Here is a 25,194-nt window from a genome sequence, read left to right on the forward strand (position 1 = left end):
CCCACTGTGCAGAACTTTGATATCCAGAATTGTTTGAGGATAAACAGTAACTCAGCCACAGACACTCATTTTGTTTATGGAGTAATTCCTGGCTACAGTGAGTCCACATCCTGGGTCGTCACCATGAGATTCTCTCTACTGCTTTGGTTTCTTGTCCTGTGGATGACCGTGGATGTTTCTGTATCACAGGACGGTAAGAATGCTTCAGATTATAGCTGCATTTTTTTCTGAATTTACACTAGAAGACAATAACGAAATATGTTAGTAGCTGATTCTGCTGCTACCGAAAGGCCTATCATTCACCTGACCTGGACTGAATATGGTGAAAAAAATATCACTGCACTAGTGTGGATACTTGATACTAGTGGAGTGATCTGACTTAACTCGTATTGGATTCATTTTCATTCTCACAACACAACAACAGAATGTTTTAGTACTCATGTTTCTCTGTCCATGTCTGTTCTTTCTTGGCTTCTTTGCTGCAACTGGAGTAAACAACAGGAATGTTGCCACTGTCCACGTTAGGATTCAGTGGCTGGGAATGGCCGGTCCTTCCTTCCAGAAGAACAAAACACTTACACAGCTACAAAAGGCTCCGTCGTCCATGAGCGTCGTATTGTGAGATGCCCATAGTTTTTGCTCTCAAAGTAGTTAAAGGTTACAATTCATCTGCCACTTCGTTAACGAAAGTCATATTTTGTGTGTGTGTGTGTGTGTATTCAACAGATGTGAAATGTACAGCACCAGTGATTGAAAATGGTCAAGTGCTTGGCAATATCAATGAGTACCAAGAAAATGAAATCCTGCATTTTCAATGCAATGACGAAGTGATGAAGTACAAACCTACTGAAAATAGACCTCCAACTTGCACAAAAATAGGCCTCAGAGCAGAGTGGAGCCCTACTCCTCTGTGTGAACATAAGTATCGTATATAGAGAGATCCAGTTTATTATTTAGAACTTGCTGAATAAGTGTGATACTTGATGGTTGTCATGGTAGTTCTTCTTATTGAAACAAACTAACAAACTACACCTTTAATTTCCTAACCAATGCAGCAATAAAATGTAGTCTGTCACTGCCACCACTCGAGGGAACCAGCTATGAACCCAGATTCAGAAGTGTGTTTTCACCTGGTGAAACAGTAACAGTCACATGTGCAGAGAAGTTCTGGATTGTTACCAGAAGTCACACCTCAGCAGAGGTTACCTGCACAGACGATGGAACATGGAGCATTCCTTCACTGGTGTGCCAAGGTACAGAACTGCTTAAGCTTTTGTTGAGGTTGTCATGTTTTACTGTGATTGTTCATCAAGTCCTGATGATTACTATTCTGTTCTTGATTTACTTAGTATCTTCCATATTTAGATATTCCATATTTCTTTTGTTTTCATAGACAGCTGTCCAAAACCTCAAGTTGAAAATGGATATGGTGTTGGACCGTACAATGGGACGTTCTTCTACTCCTGCAATGAAGGTTATAAGCCTTTTACCAAAGGCTGGTGGAGTGAAGCCAAGTGTAACAATGGAGTGTGGCCTGGACCTCTTCGATGCATTGGTAATGGATCTTTAATGTCTGCTGTAAACTGGCCACAGTGACTTGTGGATTCAGAATGACTTGATGCAGCTTCAAGGTGCTGCGTGTTGCATTTTTATGTATCATTGTGAAATGAATTGTGATACCTTAGTATAGTTACTGTAAACAAATCAGACCATCGTTGAGATGAGTGGTGCCTCTATCTCATGCCAGTGGTATTGTTAGTGCTAGTGTTTCCTTTTATTTTTTCGTTTATTTTGGCTCATGTTGTCTTTATCCGACTTGTCTGCTTTTTGTTTTTGCTGTGCAGATTCTGACTCCATTTTGTAGTTTAAAGTTTTAATAAGATGTCGATTTTGTATGTATTGTTAAACTTGCTTGTTTGCCATGATATAGAAACCCTATCATTTCTAATTATTTGCCTCCTAGATGAGAGGAAATGTGGGGAAATTCCTGAGATTCCTCATGCAGTCATCATAAAACCTTCAACTGATGACTATGGAGAAGGACAAACCATCCAAATTGATTGCGAGGCAGGATACTCCCCTAGCACTGCCCAAATGACTTGTCTGAATGGAAAATGGGACCTGAACGGGATGTCACTTACAATGATCTGTAGATGTGAGTCATCCATCTAATTTTACTAGTTGTTGATAATTGAACACATATTTTAAGGTGTAACCTCATATCTACTTTAATCTCTTGCAGTTCTTGCCAAGCCCTGCAACCCCCCTCCTAAAGTTGAGAATGGCATTGCTGCAATGTCATATGAGAATCAATACTTTTCTGAAACTGAAGTAACTTATCAGTGCCGTGATCAGTATATAATGGAGGGAGGGGACACGATCAGATGCAAAGATGGTGAATGGGAACAAAGGAACCTCAGGTGTATACGTAAGTATTGACAATATCCAGAATAATTTCCCACCTGCATTGTGAAACAAAAGTCCTAAGGCAGGGATTTTTCATGGGATTTGATGTGTTTTAGTTATGTATTGGCATACTGAGGCAGAAATAATCTCAATAATTGAATTGAACTTAAATGGGTGGAGCCAAAGAACCACAGTTTTTGTCTGGCTAAATTACATTAGCTTGAAGCCCAGTGAGTTTTGACAGTCCTTTTTAGTTGTGATTAGTAGCTAATATGAACGAGTTCAGTAGTTCTTGAGCTAGATGCATGACATTAGCATAGCTAGCTAGCTAGTCCATTAATTGAAGCTTATCTAGCGAGTTTCAGGAGCAGGACCACACCTCAACCGTGCCTCTTCCTGCATCCCTTAAATACCAACATAACCCTCTCTTCCGCTTTCGCTCTCGTATTCTGCGCCCCTCCCCCCCACCCTATTCTTTCTTCCTGTTCTTCCTCTCCTTCCTCCCCCTCGTAGGGTCCTGAGGGGGTCCGTCATCGCCTGGGCGCTGCGGCGGATTCCCTACAAAGCCTCCCCACAACACATTCAGCAAGCAGAAACTACGCTCATCAATCTCTTTCTTCAATAAATCATTTAAACGCATCTTGTTGATGGTGTGGTCCTTGCTAGTGAATGTGTGTAACCCATGCAGCTTTATCATCTGTATGCTGCTGCTGTTAAAGATATAGCAATATAATTTTGAGTTGGCTGCTTGCCAACATTAGATCATACTGGTAATTGCTATGGTGAATATATGGGTTTGGTGATATTTAAGCCAGGTCACCAGCAAATTAAACCCATTGTAAATCTCTTATATAGTGTGATTATTGTCTGATTATCAATCTCTGATTGATGAAAACTTCACATGGCAAATATTCAAAATGTAGCCATGATTATGTCTACAATGTACAGTAGGCATATTGGGAATAATGAATAAGACATTTTCTCTACTCATTTAGCTCATATAACCTTGTTTAAATGTGACATGCAAGATCATGTAGCCCACTGGTACCAGAAGATTACCGGGCAACAATGCATTTTCTTCATCCTTTATTTGGGCAAGCTAATGTTTGTGTGTGGTGAAACCCTGTCTCCTCAGTCAGCAGCATAATAAAAGTTGTGATGGATTCCATCACCCTACACCAGTCAAATGCTGATCAATTTCAGCTCTGGTTGGTATGTCTGCTAATTTTGGCAGTAACAGTGGCAGATAACCAACCTGTTAACCAACCTGTCTTTTCTATCCTAAACACTGCTTTGCTTGCCCAATAAATAATATTGGCTGTTGAAATGCTGAGTATTTGCTGCTGTTGTAGCTGTTGTATTTGCTTGGCTACAGTATTGATTTCCCATTTGGTGCTATTTCTCTTTCCTGTGTAAAACAGAGATGCAACACCTTCCCATGGCATCTCTCCACTGATGGACAGGCCTGATCCATGATATGATACATTACTCTGCTGTAAGTACAAATTTAAGTCAGACTTGAGCTACAAAAAATATGACCTGTGACTTAACTGCTATAAGACTTGACTTAAACCTGCAATAAGCGATATTGGACCGTATAACCAATCCTGAAATTATGTGCTATGTGGAGATTTCATTGAGAGATAATCATATAAACCAATATCCACACAAGCATCCAAACATGGATTGTTTGGATGCTTGAACATTACTCCATGTTCTCTCATACAGTACAGAACCAGCTCAAGACAGAATAGGTGTATTGTTTTCATTAATATCAGGCAGGCATATATGTACAGGTAAGGTTGAAAGCAAAATCACGCATTTGACTTTTTGTGCCAACCAAAAAGTGCCCTCCTAGGATGTGCTCAGTCATGACACAGTATTATATTATTTTTTTGTTTATTGTATTTTACGCTTGCAAGTGAGTTTAGATTGAAACATTATTTTTCAATCTTTCATCTTATGTCATAAAGATCTTATTGAGGCAGATCAAGCCTAGGAAATACTTCTTTGTGTTGTAACCTGAATCATATGCCTTACATATATAACAGATGTTGTGAAACAGTTGGGGATTTGGTGAGAAAATTAGGAGTATTAATGATTGAACATAATTCTCTCTGAAAGGGTTCCTGTGGTTAGAAACCAATAACACAAGTATTCCTGTAACATTATTTGTTAGTTGATCTTAGAGAAATCAAGCTAATTGACTGTACCCAGATTGGACATTTTAATTGGGCATTCATTTAATATTCTGTAAATATAGTACCCAACATCTCATTTGGACTAAAGTCATTCTTGTTCATGATTCAGATACAACACATCCTAAAAATGTATTCTGTCAGAAACATTTCAGAAACATGATCACATGATCTTCCCCTATCTGTATGCACTTGTTTAACAGTTTTTTTTTTCATCCCTTACTGTTTATTAATGTTCTTATTGTTGTTTTGTTTGGCTTTGTTTTGTTTTATCCTTGTAATATCAACACCATTGTAAATGAGGTCCACCCTCAATGATTTCTTCAAGAAATAAAGGTTGAATGAAATAAATTGTCAAAATCCACCCTCAGATGCCCCCAAACCCACGTCAATCCCACCCCAGCAGACATTATATAACATCAGTTCTCCATGTTTGACATATAGTAAGAAGCTGGGCCTTGGGGTATTGCTTCTTCATACTATTTAATGTATTCTCAGTTAACATGGTGATGGTTATTTCCCCTGTACAGATTGAGCAGTTGTTTATGTTGTTTTACAGTGTGATAATACCAGGTTCTAACCACCAGGTGGTGCAATTCCTGTTATTCAGTGAAAAAGTGTGAAAAAACATGTTCTCAATGTTAATTTAAAGATTTACCCTTAAATAATGATAATTTAGACATGTAGATTGAAAATGTAATGTTAGAGAATTTATTTGTCAACATGTAGTGGCAGCATGCAGGTGTGTGCACATTTTGCTTATTCCGGAGTTGGTAACTTACACAGGATCAGCTACACATTGACCAAAGAGAAGCACCATTCTATGAAAACAAAGCAAATAAATGTGGGATCCCAAACCAAAAAACAATAATAGCAATCCAAAATTATGAACATTGCAAAATATGACAAAGTGCTAAAATGTGAAAGGCAAAGAAATCTCATTTGCATCCAAACTCAGTCTTTGCAAACTAATTTAAAAGTGTAGTTTGAAACAAAGCAATAAAATGTGATATTTTCACCTAGATTGCAGCTGAATTCTGCATGAGACATCAAGTCATCATTTAATGCTTTGAACAGGAGCTGGCCCTGAACTGCGATTGCATTTTTCCTGGCTTTTGCTTGCGTTTCTGAGTTTTGCTTTGCATTTCTGACATTTGCCTTTGCCTTTCTTGGACAAAACATTCAGGGGGCGGGGTTTCCGAGTGGTGAGTGTGTGCTGCTCTTCAAATGGTCAGATCAAAGATTGACAGGCTTTTCAATCATTCCCTGTCAGCGCCCTTGAATGTGTTGAAAGGAGGTTCTGTAGTGTTGCCTACAGCAGGTTAAACACGATTCTGCGGTCTCTGGAAAATATATTTTCAACAGCACGCAACATGTAATCTTTCTTTTAATTTTAGTTGTATTTGATGGTACACAATCTAGAAAAATGGAAAAACATATTTTAGATCTTCCTGCTCTTACTAGCCTACTAACTGGTAGAAAACACCCAAAGCTCATCATAACTCATTTCTTATTAAGCTAAATGAGGTTATTGTTTGTGAAGACAATGTTACTGCAGCCTCATATGCCCTGGATTAATGCTTAAATGGCTGAGATTTTGTAAAACAGTGTCCCTTAAAACATCCACGCATTAGTTTGAAGACTGGCATTGCTCCGTTAAAATGTAGACTATGAGAAATGGTATCAGTGATCAGTGATGTTCCCTCTGAACTGGTATTGGTTTAGTGACCTACAGTACTGCGCAAAAGTCAGAGACCACCCTTTTATTTAATTTCCAGTCCAAACAGCCATTAAGTGCAATTTTTTCAGTATTTAGTGTGTCCACCTTTTGCCTTTATTACAGCTTCCATTCTTTTCGGGAGACTTTCAGATCTGAAGCAAGACTGGAGCTTGATTTTTTCCTATCTCTCAAAGATGAAAGCTTTAAGGACTGTCTATCTGATGGAGATATTTTTGGTGGTGTACCAGCTCTTGCCAGGTTGGTAGGAGTCCAATTTTCTCTATAACTTGCAATAATTGTTGAACTCCAGTTTTGTAAACTCCTGTTCACTTATTGTCCTTTGACTTTCCCCTTCATCATCCTATATCACATCACATCAGAAATACAATTTACAATTTCCCATTTGGCAGACGCTTTTATCCAAAGCGACATACACATGAGATTTCAATATAACACAAGCAAGGCTCTAGTCAGGAGAGAACAACGAGAGTAAGCGCCATAAAGCTAAGTTCTGGTCCAGCTGGACATAGGTGCTACGAGACACTGCTGCGAGGCAATGCATAGAGTGCATAGAGACTGGTTACACAGTCCATCAGGTGTAGAAGGTGTTCACTAAAGAGCTGGGTCTTTAGCCTTATCTTAAAGATTGAGAGGGACTCTGCGAATTGAATGGAGTTTGGTAACTCGTTCCACCACTGAGGCACCACAGAAGAGAAGAGTCTGGCTAGAGACTTAGGGCCTGGTTGTGGTGGCAGCACCAGACAGAGCGTAGTGAGCGGGAGGGAGCGTAGACCTGAACGAGGGAGTTCAGGTAGGTCGGAGCCGTTTTGGTTGCTGCTTTGTTGGCAAGCATCAAGGACTTGAACTTGATGCGGGCAGCAACTGGGAGCCAGTGGAAGGATATGAACAGTGGAGTGACATGTGCTGTTTTGGGCCGGTTGACCAGACGCGTCGCCGCGTTCTGGATCATCTGCAGAGGTTTGAGCGTACATGCCGGGAGCCCTGCCAGGAAGGAGTTGCAGTAGTCAAGGCGTGATATTATAAGCGCCTGTACTAGGAGTTGTGCTGCATGCTCAGACAGGTAGGGTCTGATCTTCCTGATATTGTACAGAGCAAATCGGCATGACCGAGCAACAGAAGCCACATGCTCCTTGAAGGTTAGTTGGTCATCAATCATGACACCCAAGTTTCTGGACTTTGTGGGCATGAGCTGAGTTGATTCGAGCTGGATACTGATCTGTTGTTGTACAGAGGGACTGGCTGGGATGACAAGGAGTTCAGTCTTTGACAAGTTAAGCTGAAGGTGGCGTTCCTTCATCCACGCCGAGATATCGGCGAGGCATGCCGATATCCGTGCCGAGACTGTGGGGTCGCCTGGCGGGAACGATAGGAGGAGCTGGGTATCGTCATCATATGAATGGTATAAGAAGCCATGTGAGTGGATGACTGCACCAAGTGAGGTGGTGTATATTGAAAAGAGAAGGGGTCCAAGCACTGAGACACTCTAAAGGATCTCCCTGGTAGGTAGGACTCAAACCAGCGGAGAGCAGATCCTGAGAAGCCAAGCTCAGCGAGTGTGGAGAGGAGGATTTGGTGGTTAACTAGAGAAAGACGTGTGAGTGTTAGTGGCACTTTTGAAGGGAAAGTGTGCTAATATAATGTCAGACACTTTTGGGGACGACTTTTATTGGTTTTAAGATTGGAAGGATGAAAGATAAAAGTGGCAGTAGGGTGCACAGAAGTAAAGAGTGGACAATTAAATACTGATAGATTTGATATTATACTTAGTGTTGGAGGCTTTTGTGTAATTTACAGTTAAATATGCGTTTCCTGCATTATTGTTTGTACTGAATGGCCGACTGACTGGAAATTAAATAAGTGAAAGGGTGGTCTCTGACATTTGCACAGTACTGTACGGCTGATCATTTTTCACATGGATCAAATAATATTGTCAGTCCATAGCCTTAGCACTTAAAATCTTGTTAATGTCTCTCTAATAGCCTAATTTGTCACACTGTAGGCTACAAATAATAGAAGAAAATACTGTGGTGAATATTTCAAGTGAAAGGAAAATCAATAAGATCAATAAGACTATACACAATATATTCTAATTCTAATTCAGAAATCATCAAAACTAAGTTGAGATGTTATAATAAAGTAAAAAAAAAAAATGGATTCCTCTAACCAGTTTGTCATGCATTTCTTTATTCCAACACCACACATGTATTTGTTTATCTCCCCAAAAAATACAAGTAAATACTAGTATTTTAAACTTCTGATTAATCACGATTAATCACAGCCTATTATTGTGATTAACTTGATAAAATGTTTTAATCGATTGACAGCACTAGTTTAAAGACAATATTCTGGTTTCTACCCAGTGTTTTCCATTTGACGCTAGTAAGTAATTAGCATTAGAAGTTCCCCTTATTTATTTCAGATTCGTCATCATTTTCATTCTTTTTCATTTGGGTTTCTTGTCATGTTTTTTTTTTGGCCATGTTACTGATTTACTTTTAACTTAAAATTTTCACCACAGTATCTCCCTGATGCCTGAATTAAAGATTAATTTTTCTATTTTGATTTTAGGTCAGCCACATTAAGCCTTCGTTTTTGCCCAATTTTTTTTTTTAAGTTTTCATGTTTTTGGAGCGCCCCGGTGGCTCAACTCGTAGAGTTTAGAGTCCCTCTAAACTGGTAGTATAGTGACCTATAACTGATCATTTTTCACATGGGTTAATACATCAGCTGGCATAGAATCACTCTTATTTTGCAGCTGCCATAGAACAGGATTGTGGAGCTACTGTAACATGGCAGCCTCTGAAGTCTGTAATGCCCAAACAGTGGGTTTGGGCAAATCAGTGAGTGTGTGTGCTTTACAGTCATTCCTGACATTAACAGAATCTTTTTTTTCTCCATTATCTCTTGCAGAACCCTGCATTGTGAGCACTGACAACGTGAGGCAAAATAATATTGCATTCAAATATACATATGAAACTGTATTGACGACACAATGATGAAATAGAGTTTAGATGCACTAATGGAAGACCTGACGGCAGGCTGGAAATGCATCAGTGTTGTAATGATGGTGAGATTTCACTGCCCTCTTGCCAGTAGCAGTTTTAGTTGACTGGAAGTGATGGCCATGAGCTGGCTGGACAAACAAACATGTAAATGAATAACCAGAGTAAAGAGTTGCTGTTACGCACTGATCCTCTGTCTCAATTTTAATAAAACATACATGGTCATAAAGATTTCCTCTTTATTGTCATTGTACAACAAAATTGCATTATTTTTACATTTTGTCTAGTCACTCACCTGTCTATTTTCCATATTTTCCATATATTAAGTCCTATACAGTAATTATCGGTTTGCATGATTTCAGTGGCTGCCAACATTTATGTATTTTATTTTAGACATGCCTGTCTAATGAATAGGAAGTGATTTTTATCTATTTAGGTAAGTGTTTAAAGGGGCAGTAAGTTTGACTAAGTTTGACTTTTACTGTCCCAAAACACAAAATGACTATAATATATCTACAGGAGGAGTTGATAGATTTATGAATAACAATGACTCATTGATTACTTCATCAGGTGCGGAGATTTCTGGATTTCACAATCCTGACTTGTACTCTGTTTTGAACAAAAACTCCATGTCCCCCAACTCTTGGATTAGTGATGAAATGTCACTTTCTGTTATTTTATCTGTTATTTTAGTGATGAAATGTCACTTTCTGTTATTTTATCTGTTATTTTAGTGATGAAATGTCACTTTCTGTTATTTTATCTGACTGTTATTTATTTAATTAATTGATTACGCAGTTAAACAATTTATTCCAGTTTACCGGATGTTAGGAGTCAACCAATGTTACAAAATACAATATGCAAATAATCCATCAAGAAATATCTTTTTTTCAAAATGATTGTTTAAGATTAACATAAAATGGATGTGTGGTGAGTTTTGCAAAGATTGTGTTGTGCATTGTACACATGTACATTTCCACATATGTGTGTGCATTTGTGAGTGCATGTCAGAGAGAATACTTGTACGTGTGTGTGTGTGTGTGTGTGTGTGTGTGTGTGTGTGTGTGTGTGTGTGTGTGTGTGTGTTTGTGTGTGTGTGTGTGTGTGTGTGTGTGTGTGTGTTTGTGTGTGTGTGTGTGGTTGTGGGAGGACTTTGGAGGTGAGCCCATGCTATTGTGCCAGTTTTTGGACAAATTTGTGCCATCCCACTGTGCAGAACTTTGATATCCAAAATTGTTTGAGGATAAACAGTAAGTCAGCCACAGATACTCATTTTGTTTATGGAGTAATTCCTGGCTACAGTGAGTCCACATCCTGGGTCGTCACCATGAGATTCTCTCTACTGCTTTGGTTTCTTGTCCAGTGGATGACCGTGGATGTTTCTGTATCACAGGACGGTAAGAATGGGATGAATATGGGTGTTTCTTTATCACAAGAATGAAAAGAATGTTGAGTAAGTTACACTGCAATTAACAATAACAAAATATTTCTGCAGCTTATTATGCTGCTACCAAAAGGTTTATCATTCACCTGGAGTGAATATGCTGAAAAAAAACACACAAAAAAGACGTCTGCCATGGGAGTGAGAAAAATGAATTTTCGTAAATCAAGTGTAATTTTTCTTGATACTTCTTGATACTTTCAAGATAAGAACATTTGTTTCTAAAAAAAATGCTGAATTATCTTACCCCACTGGCAGAATGTTCCACTTAGGACAAATTTGATTTTAATAGGGCTACTGAATATTAAATTAAATTACTTGTTAAAGGGCTACACTGACTTTTTGGGAGTTTGGCCCATTAGTTAGTAACTCGTCCGAATGAGATAAACTTAGTAATTGGCCGCCAAAAAAAAAAAAAAAAACCTTTCAGGGCTTCCATGAAAAATACTAAATAATACAGAAAAAGGGAAAATCAGATTTGAGTCATTAAAGAGGTACAGAAGCCTTGAAAGGCAAAGTGACAAAGGTGTTTGGACAACTTAATCAATAACACTTAGGATTTTGGATGGGTAATTAAGTAGACTGGAGGAGTTAAGTTCCAACATCATATCAAGCTCAAAGATGAGAAACCATTTAAACAGAGAGCCCATCCTATTCAACTTCAAGACTTCCAAGCAGCCAAAAGGCACCTCCAAACTCTCCTTGAAGCAGGCATCATCAGGGAATCCAAGTCTCCATACTCGTCAGCTTTTGTGGTGGTGAGAAAACAAAACAATGATGCACCTGTGTGTGGACTTCCAGAAACTAAATGCACAAACTATTGTAACGTGGATTGGTGTAGCTCTACAGTTCAGCGGAGACAGCTTTATGTTTGTCCCTCTCCCCCTCCCCGTTGTTAGTTGTCTCCTGTCTGCCCTGTGTGCTAGCTGTTGAGTTCCCGTCTCTGTCTGTGCCCAGTTGCAACAGTAAGACAAGCCTGACCATTTCCATCTGTGATCATCAGCATTGAGGTAACTCTGTAACTGTAAAAGTTTGCCAAGTAAAGCCTATCAGAACATAACAGATCCATACTTGTTGTGGCGTGTGTTTGCCTCGCCTCCATTGATTCCTGGTGTACAACAGCTAGCTACAACAAAACTACGACAACTGGTGTCAGACGTGGGATTGTGCTTTCTTTTTTTTTATTTTTGGCATTTTTATGCTTTATTTGAGAGAGTGAGAGAGACAGGAAGGTATGTATCTGCGCTTGATTCTGAAAGTCTTGATTCGTCTTGATTTAAGTCATAGATGGTGCAGCCGAGAGCAGAGGGCGTCTTTGGCTGCAAGATGCAGTGTCTCCCATATACAAAATAAAAGTTGGTCAATGAATAGAAATGGATCAAAATGGATCTCGAATGCACCTGATGTCACATCACATCATGTCTGTCATTTGATGATGACCAGCAGACCAGCAGCTTTGTATTCAATCCCGAGTCTCTCCTTGAAAACAAAAGTGAAACTTAACATTCCACAATTTGCACCATACGGGCATGTGTAAGTAGCGTCTTCTGCTGCCCAACAAATTCTAAAAGTAGGTAACATTTTTACCTTGTGGTATTGAAGTAACGTTAGTGGACCTGTACAGGATCTGTGCTTGTTTTCCCATGGCAGCATGAAGAGGCATTTTCAGGTCGGTCAAGTAGTCGGTCTGCCATCCACAGTTTGTTAACAGGCCTCTAGAGGGCGATGTGAGTCTGTACTATTGTACATAGCTGTGCTTGTTTTGTTTTGTTTTTTCTGTAGTGGCTGACCAGCCAAGCCATCCTGGCTAATGATGGAGAAGGACAGGATGAGTTTTAGGCAGAAAGTTTCAACTGACACTTTTCAGCTGTAGCTTTTGTTATTATTTCAGTTAGTGCATATAAAGAAAAATGGCTTTCAAGCTGAATCTTGGTGGTTTTGATAGAAATTACTGATCTGTAGTTCACAGGGGAGAGTCTGTTTTCAATTAAAAAAGATGGCATCAAACAATAGTATTTGATTTCAAATATAGTTTCTTTGTGCTGATTCTACATTAATTCGGTGATTTAGTGATAAATTTGGTCAATTAATAATTTTGGGGAAAAAAGCGACTAATTGTGATTAATCACAGAAAATTGTGTGATTAATTAGTTAATTTTCAATCGATTCCCAGCCCTAAGATATTTTTTATATCAAGTATTAATTTCACTGAGACTTTCTTTGACTGTAATACTCTGTTTGATCACTAGAGAGCCCCACCTACTGGGGTGCTCTATCAAAAGGGAATGGGACTCGTAGGTTTCTTGTTGACCAGACAGCAGAAGCCTCACAGGACGTTGTCCAGCAGTAGTTGTTACCCAGCGAAAGATGAACGGCAAAAGAAAACTCGCTCATGAACACTCGAAAAAAAAAAACGTTGAAAATCACACAGAAACGTCCGAACATGCCGCAAATTTCTGCCTGTAGTAGACCGGGCGAAGCTTTCAACTCAGCAGCGGCTGGGATGCAGCATTCATCCAGTGTTTCCCAGAGAAACACTATAGCAGTTAGGACTGAATGATTATAGAAACAATATAGGCGCAGTTATTATAGGAAGTGACTGAATGATTATAGAAACACTACAGGCACAGTTATTATAGGAAGTGACTGAATGATTATAGAAACACTATAGGCGCAAAATGGGTTGACTACAGGTGTGTGTGTGTGCGTGTGTGTGTGTGTGTATTGTGTGCGCGTGCGCACGTTCCGGCCCCCTGATAATCAGTTCTACATTTTGTGGCCCCCATCACCACACAAGTTGCCCATCCCTGATTTAAGTACTGAGACAAATGGAGAGAAGGACTGGTTTTGGAGTACCCAAATGAGTCTCAGAGTGCTCTGGATAGTAAGGTTCTAAAGAAGAGGACTGTTGATCAGAGTTGCCTGAGTCAAATTGAAACCTCCTTTTCCCATATTCATGTGATGAAGAATGAATTGTGCCAATGGGAGATGGATGCTTAGATCATTGGTCTTGACTGATGTTAGCCCTTAGAGGCTTGTGTAAGCCCAGGCCTGTGACATAGGATGGTGGAATTTTCATAGCACTTTTCAACATAGTTGGTCAGGTCACTGGCCTTAAGCTTAACTGAAACGGCCTGGTCATACTCATAGTTTTAATACCTTTTGGGAGGGGCTTTTACTGTAGTACAGGGTTAGCTACAGCACCACCGTTTACTGGGTTTAGTTACAACAGTAGTAAGGGGGCCTATTGAAAAGAATGCAAAGCTGAATTGTGGCACATTATAGCTATGTGGGATAAAGCTTAATGCATAACGATCTACACAAGCTGAAATGCTTGGCAGTGACACCTTGTGGTATAAAAACTCTCTGGCTTTGTGGCTTCACAGGGCCGGTGGCTCGCTGTGGCTCAAAATGGCAGTTAGATTAATCATGGTTAAAGTTAACAACTAAACTAGTATTGAAGCTAAATTTTTCTGGAATTAAACACCATTTACCACAATGCACTACCTGCAAGTACAGGGCTTCTGCTCTGGGAAGAAATGGCTCCACCTGGTGGCGGAACTGAGAGATGCTAAATTTAAATGTTCAGGATCTGTATCATTAAACCATAGTTATGCACGTAACTGATTATTATTTTATAGTGTGAATATTACAAAAGCATGAATAACTAACAATACTGACCTCACATGGGGCACTATAAAAATATATAGCTGATATCCTCCCACGTGGGTAATATTAATGTACGAAATATGGGGTCCTAACACACAGTGGCACTGATTATGAAGAGTTATTATTTTTCATAAGGTGGCATAAGTGATAAAATAAACGTTCCTACAATACCTAAAAATCAGTCTCATATCGCTCTCATGAAGTTAACTATCAATTTGGGATCTCAAGTAACTAAATAAGTGAAAATGCAAATATTAATAGTACCAAGAAAATGAAATCCTGCGTTTTCAATGCAATAACAAATATGTGCCTACTCTAATTGGACCTTCAAGATGCACAATATTAGGCCTTATTTTTATTATTTAGATCTCGTTGAATACTGAAAGAATGATATCGGATGGTTGTCATGGTAGTTCCTCTTATTAAAACAAACTAACATACTACACATTTAATTTCCCAACCAATGCAGCAATAAAATGTGGGTTGGCACTGCCACCAATGACGGGAACCAGTTATGAACCCAACTCCAAAAGTGTGTTTTCACCTGGTGACACAGTAACAGTCACATGTGCAGAGACGTTCTGGATTGCTACCACAGGACACACCTCGAAACAGGTTACCTGCAAAGACGATGGAACATGGGATGAGTCACCGGTGTGCCAAGGTCTTGAGCTTTTGTTGAAGTTGTCGTGTTTTACTGTGATTGTTCATTAACTCCAATAATTATTATTCTGATTTTGATTTACTTCAGATGATTCCCACTGACACAATTATTTTCTTATTTTAGAGGTAATATGTGCCGATATACATGATGAACATGTGGATTATCAGTGGACTCCTTCCTACCACTGGCAAAGGAGAAGGTTGAATGAAACTGTAAGTTATAGATGTATAGGAGATTACAAAACCACAGATGGCAGGAAGGAGGCCACATGCACAAGGGATGGGTGGACACCAAACCCACTGTGTCAAGGTATTTGAAGAAGACACTGTATTTCTTGCATTTGCCGCCATATACAATGACATTTGTATCTTATTTTGGAAATGGAAAAAATAAATTGTGAAACTGAAAAAAGCTTTAAACGCAAACAAAGAAGTGAAAAAAGGGTTTTCCATTGTAGTTTCTTTTTTCCTAAATGCAGTTTCTTTCATTAATTCCAATTTTTTTTCATACATTCAAATTTCTTTGGCCCCGTTTTGGTTTGGGTGGGGTGTAGAAGAGAGGGGTGTAGTGGGATGACAGGTGAATAAAGATGGCAGAACAGAATGTGTTGCTCACCCACAATAGCAAACATAGTACATATTGTCCTTTTGCCAGTCCTTTGCCAACACAATGGATTATTGGATCATCTTATAATGATAACTTGTAAAATGACATGTAGCCAATACGTTAATTGAAAGAATGATCCAAAAATGTTATTTTCTTACTTTCAAAATGAAGATACAAACATAATTCAACACGTAATGCAGAAGCATATGAAATCATGCAAACAGCAATGATTACCACCAGCCATTCAGTATGTAGAATGCTTGTAAAAGGATAATTATTCCCAAGTACAGTACGTACAGTATGCTAATAATAATAATGCATAAAATAATGCATTTCATTCATAAAAAGTGCTCACAGCACCACAAATTGTATTTTCATTTGAGAAGAAGCCAGCATGATACTTTCTAGTGTACAGAGAGCTTATGAAGTGGTATTTGTTATTGATCATGCATGTTTTATTCTCTTCAGATATCGCTTGTCAAGCTGAGGTGATGCACCCTCATCTGATTGTGACTGGACTACCATCAGCCGATGAAACAACGAAGCAAGGACATAAATTACAGTTTGAGTGTGGTCTTGGATATTCACTGGAAGGGGTGGAAGAGGTTGAATGTTTGGAAACTGGGCAGTGGGATGCCCACTTTCCAACTTGCAGTGGTATGTTCACTTTCAGAAAAGTTAAAAAAAAAAAAGATAGTTTGCTTGTCATACAGTTTTGTTTTTTTTCGGGTTGCAGATCAGTTTCGGGTCGTTGTTTTATGTGTATGAAAATGGGTCGGGCGGGTTCGGATATGTGTATGTGTCGGATTGGGCGGTCACGGGTTGAAAAAAACCATCTCAAACCCACCCTCTCAAAAACTCATCTCAGCAGTATTTGTTCAGGGAGGGGAGAGTGTTGCCCCATCCAGATTTTCCCAGATGATCCATGGATTCAACTTCCAAAGGGACAAAGTGTAGCGCTAACATCATGTTTATCCACTGGCTTACAAAGGAACACAGGACTTTTTCAAAAGATTATATTTTTAAGGTATCTTTAAGGTATCTCTGGTTTATTACATGGTACACAGTAGTGAGAGACAGGAGAGATGGGAGAGAGAGGGGTGATGACATGGGAGATAGGTCACAGGTCAGATTCAACCCCACAGCAGAACATGGCATGTGCCTTAGCACTAAAGTCACATCTATCCACTGGCTTACCAAGGAACAAAGAGTGCTGTTCAACAAAGAGCTCAAAGCCTGACAGTGTGTGAATATTTTTTTTAAATATAGTTTTAAGTACTGCACCATGTACTGAACCACTTTAGAACCAGACATAATGCTATCAGGAGAAAAACTACAAGTTGTCTCTGAGTTTAAATATGTGGGCATCCTGATCGACTCACAGTTATCTTTCTAATCCCATGTGAAGAAAGTATGTCATAGGGTTAAAATTAATTTATCTAACTTCAGATTACTCAGAAATTCAATGACCACTGATGCAGTCAAGTTATATATGAATGCAATGATAATCTCACACCTCACATACTGCTTGACAAGTTGGGCACAAGCTAATAAAACAACACTTAAGCCACTTGAAACATTGTACAAACAAACTCTCAAAGTTTTGGACGGGAAGTCAAACACCTACCACCACTGCCTCATTTTAAGAAAGCATAAACTTTTGAGTTGGGATAATCTAATTAAGTATGCAAATCTTTGTCTTGTCTTTAAAATCTTGCATAACACTGCTCCCCCTCCGCTTCAAACATTCATCACACAGGTCAAATACCAACCGGGCAACCAGAGTTTCAACTCGAGGAGACTGTTGTACCCATTAGAAAAAGTGCCTTTAGCCACTCTGCATTCTCAGTTAAGGTGTCGCAGGAATGGAATTCAGTACCAGCGCATATTAGAGAACTTAGTACTTACCGTTCCTTCACAGGGCCGCTGAAATGATGGCTTATTAATAGCCAGACATGTATACATTAGTACTGCAACTGATGCTTCTGCCAACATCTTGCCAACTGTCTTGTCCTGCTTGCTTGTCTTGCCTCTAGTATGTGCATTTGTCCGTGCTGATGTGTATGCTATGTGCTCTGGTGTCATATATGTGCTTTTACTGTAGGTGTGTTTGTTCTGTCCGACGCATGCTATAGTCTATGTTATTGTGTCCGCTCTGCTTTAGTGTCTTATGTACGCTATGCTTATATGTGCATTTGTTTTGTCTACATGCCATTGTCTGCTAATCTGTCCTTTCTTGTTTTATTGTCTCTCTTGTGTCACTTACTTAGCTCTTTATCTCTGTAACACATGCATTTTAATTCTATCTTATTTTAAATTTTAGGCTGCTTTTTAAACATCTGGCCAGCTACAGCAGATGAAAACTAGCCTTTCTGGCTAACTCTAGCTCATTTACAGTTTGACTGTTGATTGATGTGCATTGTCCCTGAAAAAATAAACCAATTAAATTAAAAATTACCATCCTTCAAGAATATGTGTATATACCCATAATTGATAAACTCAAAAATCTGGATTGGGACTTTAACACATACAGTTTGTAGTGTCCACTCATGGTGCCAGAGGAAGATTATATTTCTCATATATTTTTTGTAGTTCAATTCAATATTGAAGTTATATGCAATGATTATTGGTACTGCAAAAACATCAACTATATATTATTTACTGTATTTACTGTATAGATGTATGTTAAATGTATCCTAAATGAGTCAAATCTCAAGTCCAACATGTGACTGTTCATCCAAAATAAAATGAAACAAATTTGTTTCATATTTTTTTCCTCAAAACAGAAGCTTGCATAGTCCCACACATACCTGCCAGTGTGAGATTAACCACCAGAGTGACAAGCCGAGTAATGAGACAAGGCAGCAAGTTAAGGTTTTTTTGCCCCCGTGGACAGTTTCTTCAAGGGAGTGCAGAGGTTGAATGTTTAGCAAACAGACAGTGGAGTGATTACATTCCAACATGTGGAGGTAAATCCCTTTCTTGTCTTCTTACTCTTTATCTTGGGGACTCATGGGAAAAGATTAACTCTGACCTTTCTGTCTGATGTTGCCCACAATGCATTGTGACATCAAAGGCCTTGCTTTTGTGTTTCATACTTCCTAGGATATGTGTCATACTCAGGGATGAGGGTCAACCCACCTTTTTATTTGTGAGAAACATGGCATGGTTTTTGACATGACATGTGATTAACAATAACAAAATGGTTCAATAATGTCAAATCAATCAATCAATCAATTCATCAATGGACAAATTTATTAAGGGATATGGAGTCTGCATTCCCAACATTTTTTTTCCATATTTAACGTCAATCCTGACTTAAATTGTATGTATATTTTGCTGCATAAATTCACAATATAGTACATGATAAATTATATATCCATATCATAACTAGTATCAAACAGATGTAAGTTATATGAAGATAGGGACTGAAAATATATAGATTATAGATATAGATTTTTGTTCAAATTGGTGGTTGTTTGCTTTATGGTGATCACTGACTGGAGGTCATTGTTGATGCACCTTTTTAATTCCAACTTTATTACATGCCATACAATATGTAACTGTGATATATTGTGTAATTGCTGATGAAACTACAGTAAAGTGTTTTCCCAACTCTAACCCAAAAGGTCTGTCAATGTAAAGTCTATAAATTTACCTCCTCTTTCTTCTTTCAGCACCTGTGGGTTGTGGACGGGCACCACTCCTTGAAGGTGGAGACATCAAGTACTCTGTGAAATACCTGTATGACCACGGTGAAAGAGTTGAATACATCTGTCAGACTTACTACATTCTGGATGGTCTGTCTCACAAAACCTGCCACAATGGTGAATGGACTGGAGAGATGAGATGCCTCAGTAAGTTACATTTCTCCCTGAGTATTTCTTATTTATTTTGCAGTCTGAGCAATGATATTGTAGAATCACAATTCATCTTCATTTTAATTACCAAAAGGTTTTGCAGTTGTGGCATGTCCCCATTTGATTCATTTAAGCATCCTTTACTGATGAAAAAGACACAGTAAGCGTTAAGTGTGGCTAACACTGACACTAGGCTTTATAATCATGACATTTATCTGGCAAGAAAGAACAAACCCACATCTTCAAACATTTTGCTTGATTTAAATGAAAAAATAGATGTGCATTTTGCTCATTTATGCCAATGCAGCTGATACTCTTCACTGACAGATATGTAGAAAAGGACACAAGGAGCATCTACTGAACACACAGAGCTATTTGAAAGGTCTCACTAGGTCCTGTGGTCATGAAAATTGCCATAGACAAAGAAAAATTGCAGCTGTCATTGACAGTATTAGAAAATCTGAAAATGGAGATGTGAGAGACACTGGCAGATACAGTTTGTCCAGGTTGTAGTGTGTTACTGACCTTTGTTTAAAACTCAGACTCATGTTTGGTTGCAAATTTGCAACAATGTCATCACCAAGATGATAAACTATTCTAAATGTCAGCTGCCATAGAATCAACAGTTACCTTGCGGTGGCCATAGAACAGGATTGTGGAGCTTCTGTAACATGGCAGCCTCTGAAATCTGTAATGCCTAAACTCTATCAGTGGGTGTGTGCAGTTTGCTTTACAGTCATTCCTGACATTAACAGAATCTTTTTTCTCCATTATCTCTTGCAGAACCCTGCACTGTGAACGAAGCTGACATGAGGAAAAATAATATTGCATTCAGATATACATATCAAACTAAACTGTATGCAGAACACAATGATGAAATGTCGTTTAGTTGCGCCAAAGGAAGACATGACGGCAGGCTGGAAATGCGTCAGAGGTGTAATGATGGTGAGATTTCACTGCCCTCTTGCCAGTAGCAGTTTTAGTTGACTGGAAGTGATGGCCATGAGCTGGCTGGACAAACATGTAAATGAATAACCAGAGTAAAGAGTTGCTGTTATGCACTGATCCTCTGTCTCAATTTTAATAAAACATACATGGTCGTCTACTCAATCAGCCTGTTTTCTGTCTCTATATTTTCCAGATTTTCCATATTGATATATGTCACACTTTTCCAAGAAGATATTGATACAATAATTATCGATTTGCATGATTTCACATGGCTGCCAACATATATTTATTTGCTAGACATGACTGATGAATAGGAAGTCATTTTTATCTATTTAGGTGAGTGTTTAAAGGGGCATTACGTTAAAAATTTTGACTGTTCCAAAACACAAAATGACTATAATATATCTACAGGAGGTTGATAGATTTATGAATACCAATGACTCATTGATTACTTCATCAGGTGCTGAGATTTCTGGCTTTCACAATCCTGACTTGTACTCTGTTTTGAACAAAAACTCCATGTCCCCAAACACTTTAAATTAATGATCAAATGTGACTTTGTTATTTTTTTTTACGGTTACTTTACCTTTAAAATTAATCGATTGCACAGTTAAACAATTTATTCCAATTTACCAGCTGTTAGAAGTCAACCAATGTTACAAAATACAACATGCATTTTTTTAGCAGCTAATCTCCCAATCTAAATGCATTGTTTCCTTCAAAAACATTTTTGGATAATCCAACAAGAAATACCTTTTTTCAAAATGACGGTTTTCACAGTGTTGAACATTTTGAATAGATGATGTTGATAGACGGCCTGCACCAACGTTACATGAAAACACATGTAAGTATAGCACAAAATGAAAGTTGAGACGAGTCTGAAGTCGTCCACAGCTGCTGCCTGCATCGTTCAGTGAAACCAGGACTTAAATGTCTTTCTGATATCAGTTCAAGACAGCTTCCAAATCTTTTTCAATATGAATTTTTACCGTGCCATAATGTCATATTGTAAAAATGCTGGGTTTGTTTGGGTTGACAGTTTGAATTTGGCACATCGCTGCTAGGATTGTAGTTAGCATTTATTTGTAATCAGATTACTGTGATCGGATTACATGTAACCTGTTACTCCTCAAACCTGGCTATCTGTGCCAGTCCATCTGTCCTAAAGTCCACTGATATGATGATAATCTATGACTAGCTGTGTTTGGGTTGAAGGCTTCCTCATAACACTAAGAAAATATATGAATTAACATAAAATGAAAGTATGTGTTTATGTGTTTATTGTGTTTATGTACATTCCTACGTATATGCGTGCATTTGTGAATGCAAGTCAGAGAGAATACTTGCGTGTCCATGCTACTGAGCCAGTTTTTCCACACCCTTTTGTACAAATGTGTGCCATCCCACTGTGCAGAACTTTGATATCCACAATTGTTTGAGGATAAACAGTAACTCAGCCACAGACACTCATTTTGTTTATGGAGTAATTCCTGGCTACAGTGAGTCCACATCCTGGGTCGTCACCATGAGATTCTCTCTACTGCTTTGGTTTCTTGTCCTGTGGATGACCGTGGATGTTTCTTTATCACAGGACGGTAAGAATGTTGGATAATGCTTCAGATTACAGCTGCATTTTACACTACAATTAGACTTTATAAATATTTATGCAGCTGATTCTGCTGATACCAAAAGGCCTATCATTCACCTGGCCTGGACTGAATTTAACACTGTTTTAGGAAAAATTTGATTGAATGTAAAACTGAATGACATGCTAAAGGGGTGCACCGACAATATGTGACAATATATGTGTGATATATTGTGTAATTGCTCATGAAACTACAGTAAAGTGTTTTCCCAACTCTTACCCAAAAGGTCTGTCACTGTAAAGTCTATAAATTTACTTCCTCTTTCTTCTTTCAGCACCTGTGGGTTGTGGACAGCCACCACTCCTTGCAGATGGAGACATCAAGGACTCTGTGAAATGACTGTATGCCCACGGTGAAAGAGTTGAATACGTCTGTCAGAGTTACTACACCCTGGATGGTCAGTCTCACAAAACCTGCTACAACGGTGAATGGGTTGGAGAGATGAGATGCCTGAGTAAGTAACACTTCTGCTCAGTTTCATTTAGGAGGGAATAGTACTCATAATAATTCACATGTAATTACTACAGCCTAGGACAGTCCAAACCATGTTTGTGAAGGTTAAGAGACCAGGCAAAATCATGAAATAGATCATCATCACTGTCAGATCAGTTGTTAATTTCAAAGAAATACGCAAAGATGATGAGGAATCAAAACGGAAAAATCAGGTGAAGAAAAATATGTTTGTATGTTGTGTTCAGGTTTTCATAGTAGCTTCAGTGTAAATAAAACATTTCCCTTTCTCAGAATTCTGCTTTGCTTTATGCAAGGCCAATACGGATAGTCCAGGACTGTCCTTGAAGGCAAAAATGTGTAGGTTGAATGTTGCCACCGGGAATTTTTAGCTTGGCTTTTCCTTGATCTCCTTCCTTCCACTCATCACTACTTCCTCGCCTCATAATTTTGAAAGAGGGAAGGGGCAAGAATGTCACTGCTGAAAATGGAGGCCAGACTCAAACACTGATACTGTCATGCCATTTATCCCATCTCACTGTTCAGGAATCTGCTACTTGTGTTTTGCTACCATTTATTTGCTATGAGGTTAAATTATTTTTCTATGAAGCTTCTTTTAAACTATAAACTATGACAATTCATGATATTATTCCAGAGATGACAAACCCACGTTTTGTCTGCAAGTAATGATATTAAAATAAATTCAAGAACAGTCATGAATAGCTACAGATACCAAGTTATTTGGCGGATATCAGCTGCCCTCTGCAAAAAAAGATCAATTTCAAGAAATATTCCATCTTTCAACGTGGCAATGTTCTGAAGCACAGAGCCAAATCAAGCCAGGAATGGAAGAAAGAAAGATCAGTATCTTGGAATGGCCCAGTTAGGTCTGACATATAGAGATGTATAGGTCACCCTGCAGTTTGACTAAGCTTGAACTCTTTTGCAAAGCCTGTATATCATAAAAACTTTTGATATACAGGCTTCGCACACCTTTTCACAACTTTTTGTGACATTTGACCATATTCAAGAAAATTAAAAAAATCATAAACTTCACAAATAAATGTCATGACTTTTCCAAAACTTTTCTCCATTTTATCATGTTTCATAACTTCCCCAGGGGTGTACAGTACTATTTTAAAATACCATGACTTTTCCAGGTCAGGAGCTACCTTGGATCTAAGACCCATTTGTGCTTGCAAGGTGGACATACACCACAAAATGTCTCAAACTAAACATGCACCAAAGTTAGAAGTCATGGCCAAACTTTCAGTTAGGATTGTTAAAATCCTAACTGAATCCTCAAAATGATTTGAGATACACCATGTGATGCCCACCTCAATCCAGAATGCTTTGCTAAAAGTGCTTGCAATTTTAATATGGGCGGCCCCAGTTGAACTCAAACTAGATTAATCCAAATTCATGTGCAGCAGATGAATTTGTAGTCAAAATCATCCATCTTTCGTTTATGATTTGGACAAAAAGGAACAAAAGAACACGTGCCAGTACTGGAGAGGTGCCAACCACAGCAGAGTAAGAAACTATCTTGTGAAAACGAGGGTTGCTGCCTGCCTGTCGTTATTTAAGGCAACACTTATCTATTTCCCTGAGGAAGACATTTATGTCGAAACACTGGTTTAAATACATATATTTTTGCATCAAGTCTACCCTTCCATTTTTAGATTTACCATAAAAACACCAGTTTTACATATTATGTACTGCCTTGCCATGGTGATGCAATACCATTTATATTAAATCCTTCAATTACACTTATGGTTTTCATGTTTTTCTTCCAGAGCCCTGCGTTGTGACAGACCAAGTCATGAAGACAAACAACATTGGATTCCGATTTTTCCATGGGGCTAAACTGTACACAATGCACAGTGATCATGTTACATTTAGGTGTACAAAAGGAAGACCAGTTGGCAATGTTGAAATGCGTCAGATGTGTACAAATGGTGTTCTGCTATTGCCCATGTGCCTGTAAGTGGTTTAGCTAACTGGAAGTGATGGCAATGCCCTGGCAGAACAAACATGTGAATAACAGATAATGGGAGTAAATAAACTTGCATGGCCTATTTGCTCATCAGCCTGTTCTTTATTCTGTTGTGCCTGTAAAATGTCACATATGACTTTAATCCTGATTTTATCCACACATGGCAGTAATCTAGCTAAAAACATGGATTCATTGGTTGGAAATTTATCTGTCTGTTATGTCACGACTTCATGTCTTACTTTCAGCATCATGAATGCTGATAATTACTAGTCAACATGACCACTAGCCCACTACATAATGACAGCGGGTCTACGACTACACTGAAATGTCTAGTCATTTGTATCGGGACTAAACAAAAATAATTTTCCATTAGTCTCCCTAGTTTTTAGTGCAATTCCACAAACTTTTAACAATCTTTTCCAGACTTTTCCAGCCTAAGAGTAGGTGCAGTGTAAGTTTGCAAAACATTATGCAACCGCTCATTATGTAACCTCAATGATTCCAGTTAATAGTCACATGTAAAAAATATTGCTCAACACATTCGAAAGACACATTAAATGGGCCCAT

At 38.6% G+C, this 25,194-nt stretch overlaps 1 protein-coding gene across 1 annotated transcript in view; it reads left to right on the forward strand.

The window, feature by feature from the left end:
* LOC139654785 (complement factor H-related protein 1-like) overlaps positions 1-20,561 on the forward strand; it is a 32,707-nt gene extending 12,146 nt beyond the window's left edge. The window contains exons 5-10 of the mRNA XM_071531959.1: positions 1,143-1,253; positions 1,394-1,555; positions 16,196-16,384; positions 18,514-18,696; positions 19,405-19,584; positions 20,371-20,561. Coding sequence (XP_071388060.1) covers positions 1,143-1,253; positions 1,394-1,555; positions 16,196-16,384; positions 18,514-18,696; positions 19,405-19,584; positions 20,371-20,561 — 1,016 coding nt within the window. The remainder of the gene's footprint in view (positions 1-1,142; positions 1,254-1,393; positions 1,556-16,195; positions 16,385-18,513; positions 18,697-19,404; positions 19,585-20,370) is intronic.
* Positions 20,562-25,194: the final 4,633 nt, after the last annotated feature.

Source organism: Centroberyx affinis, unplaced genomic scaffold, assembly GCF_046629955.1.
Source record: "Centroberyx affinis isolate AG114_WGS23_722 - 3 ecotype Tasmania unplaced genomic scaffold, CSIRO-AGI_Caff_v1 ptg002150l_1, whole genome shotgun sequence".
In the NCBI taxonomy this organism is placed as follows: Eukaryota; Metazoa; Chordata; class Actinopteri; order Beryciformes; family Berycidae; genus Centroberyx; species Centroberyx affinis.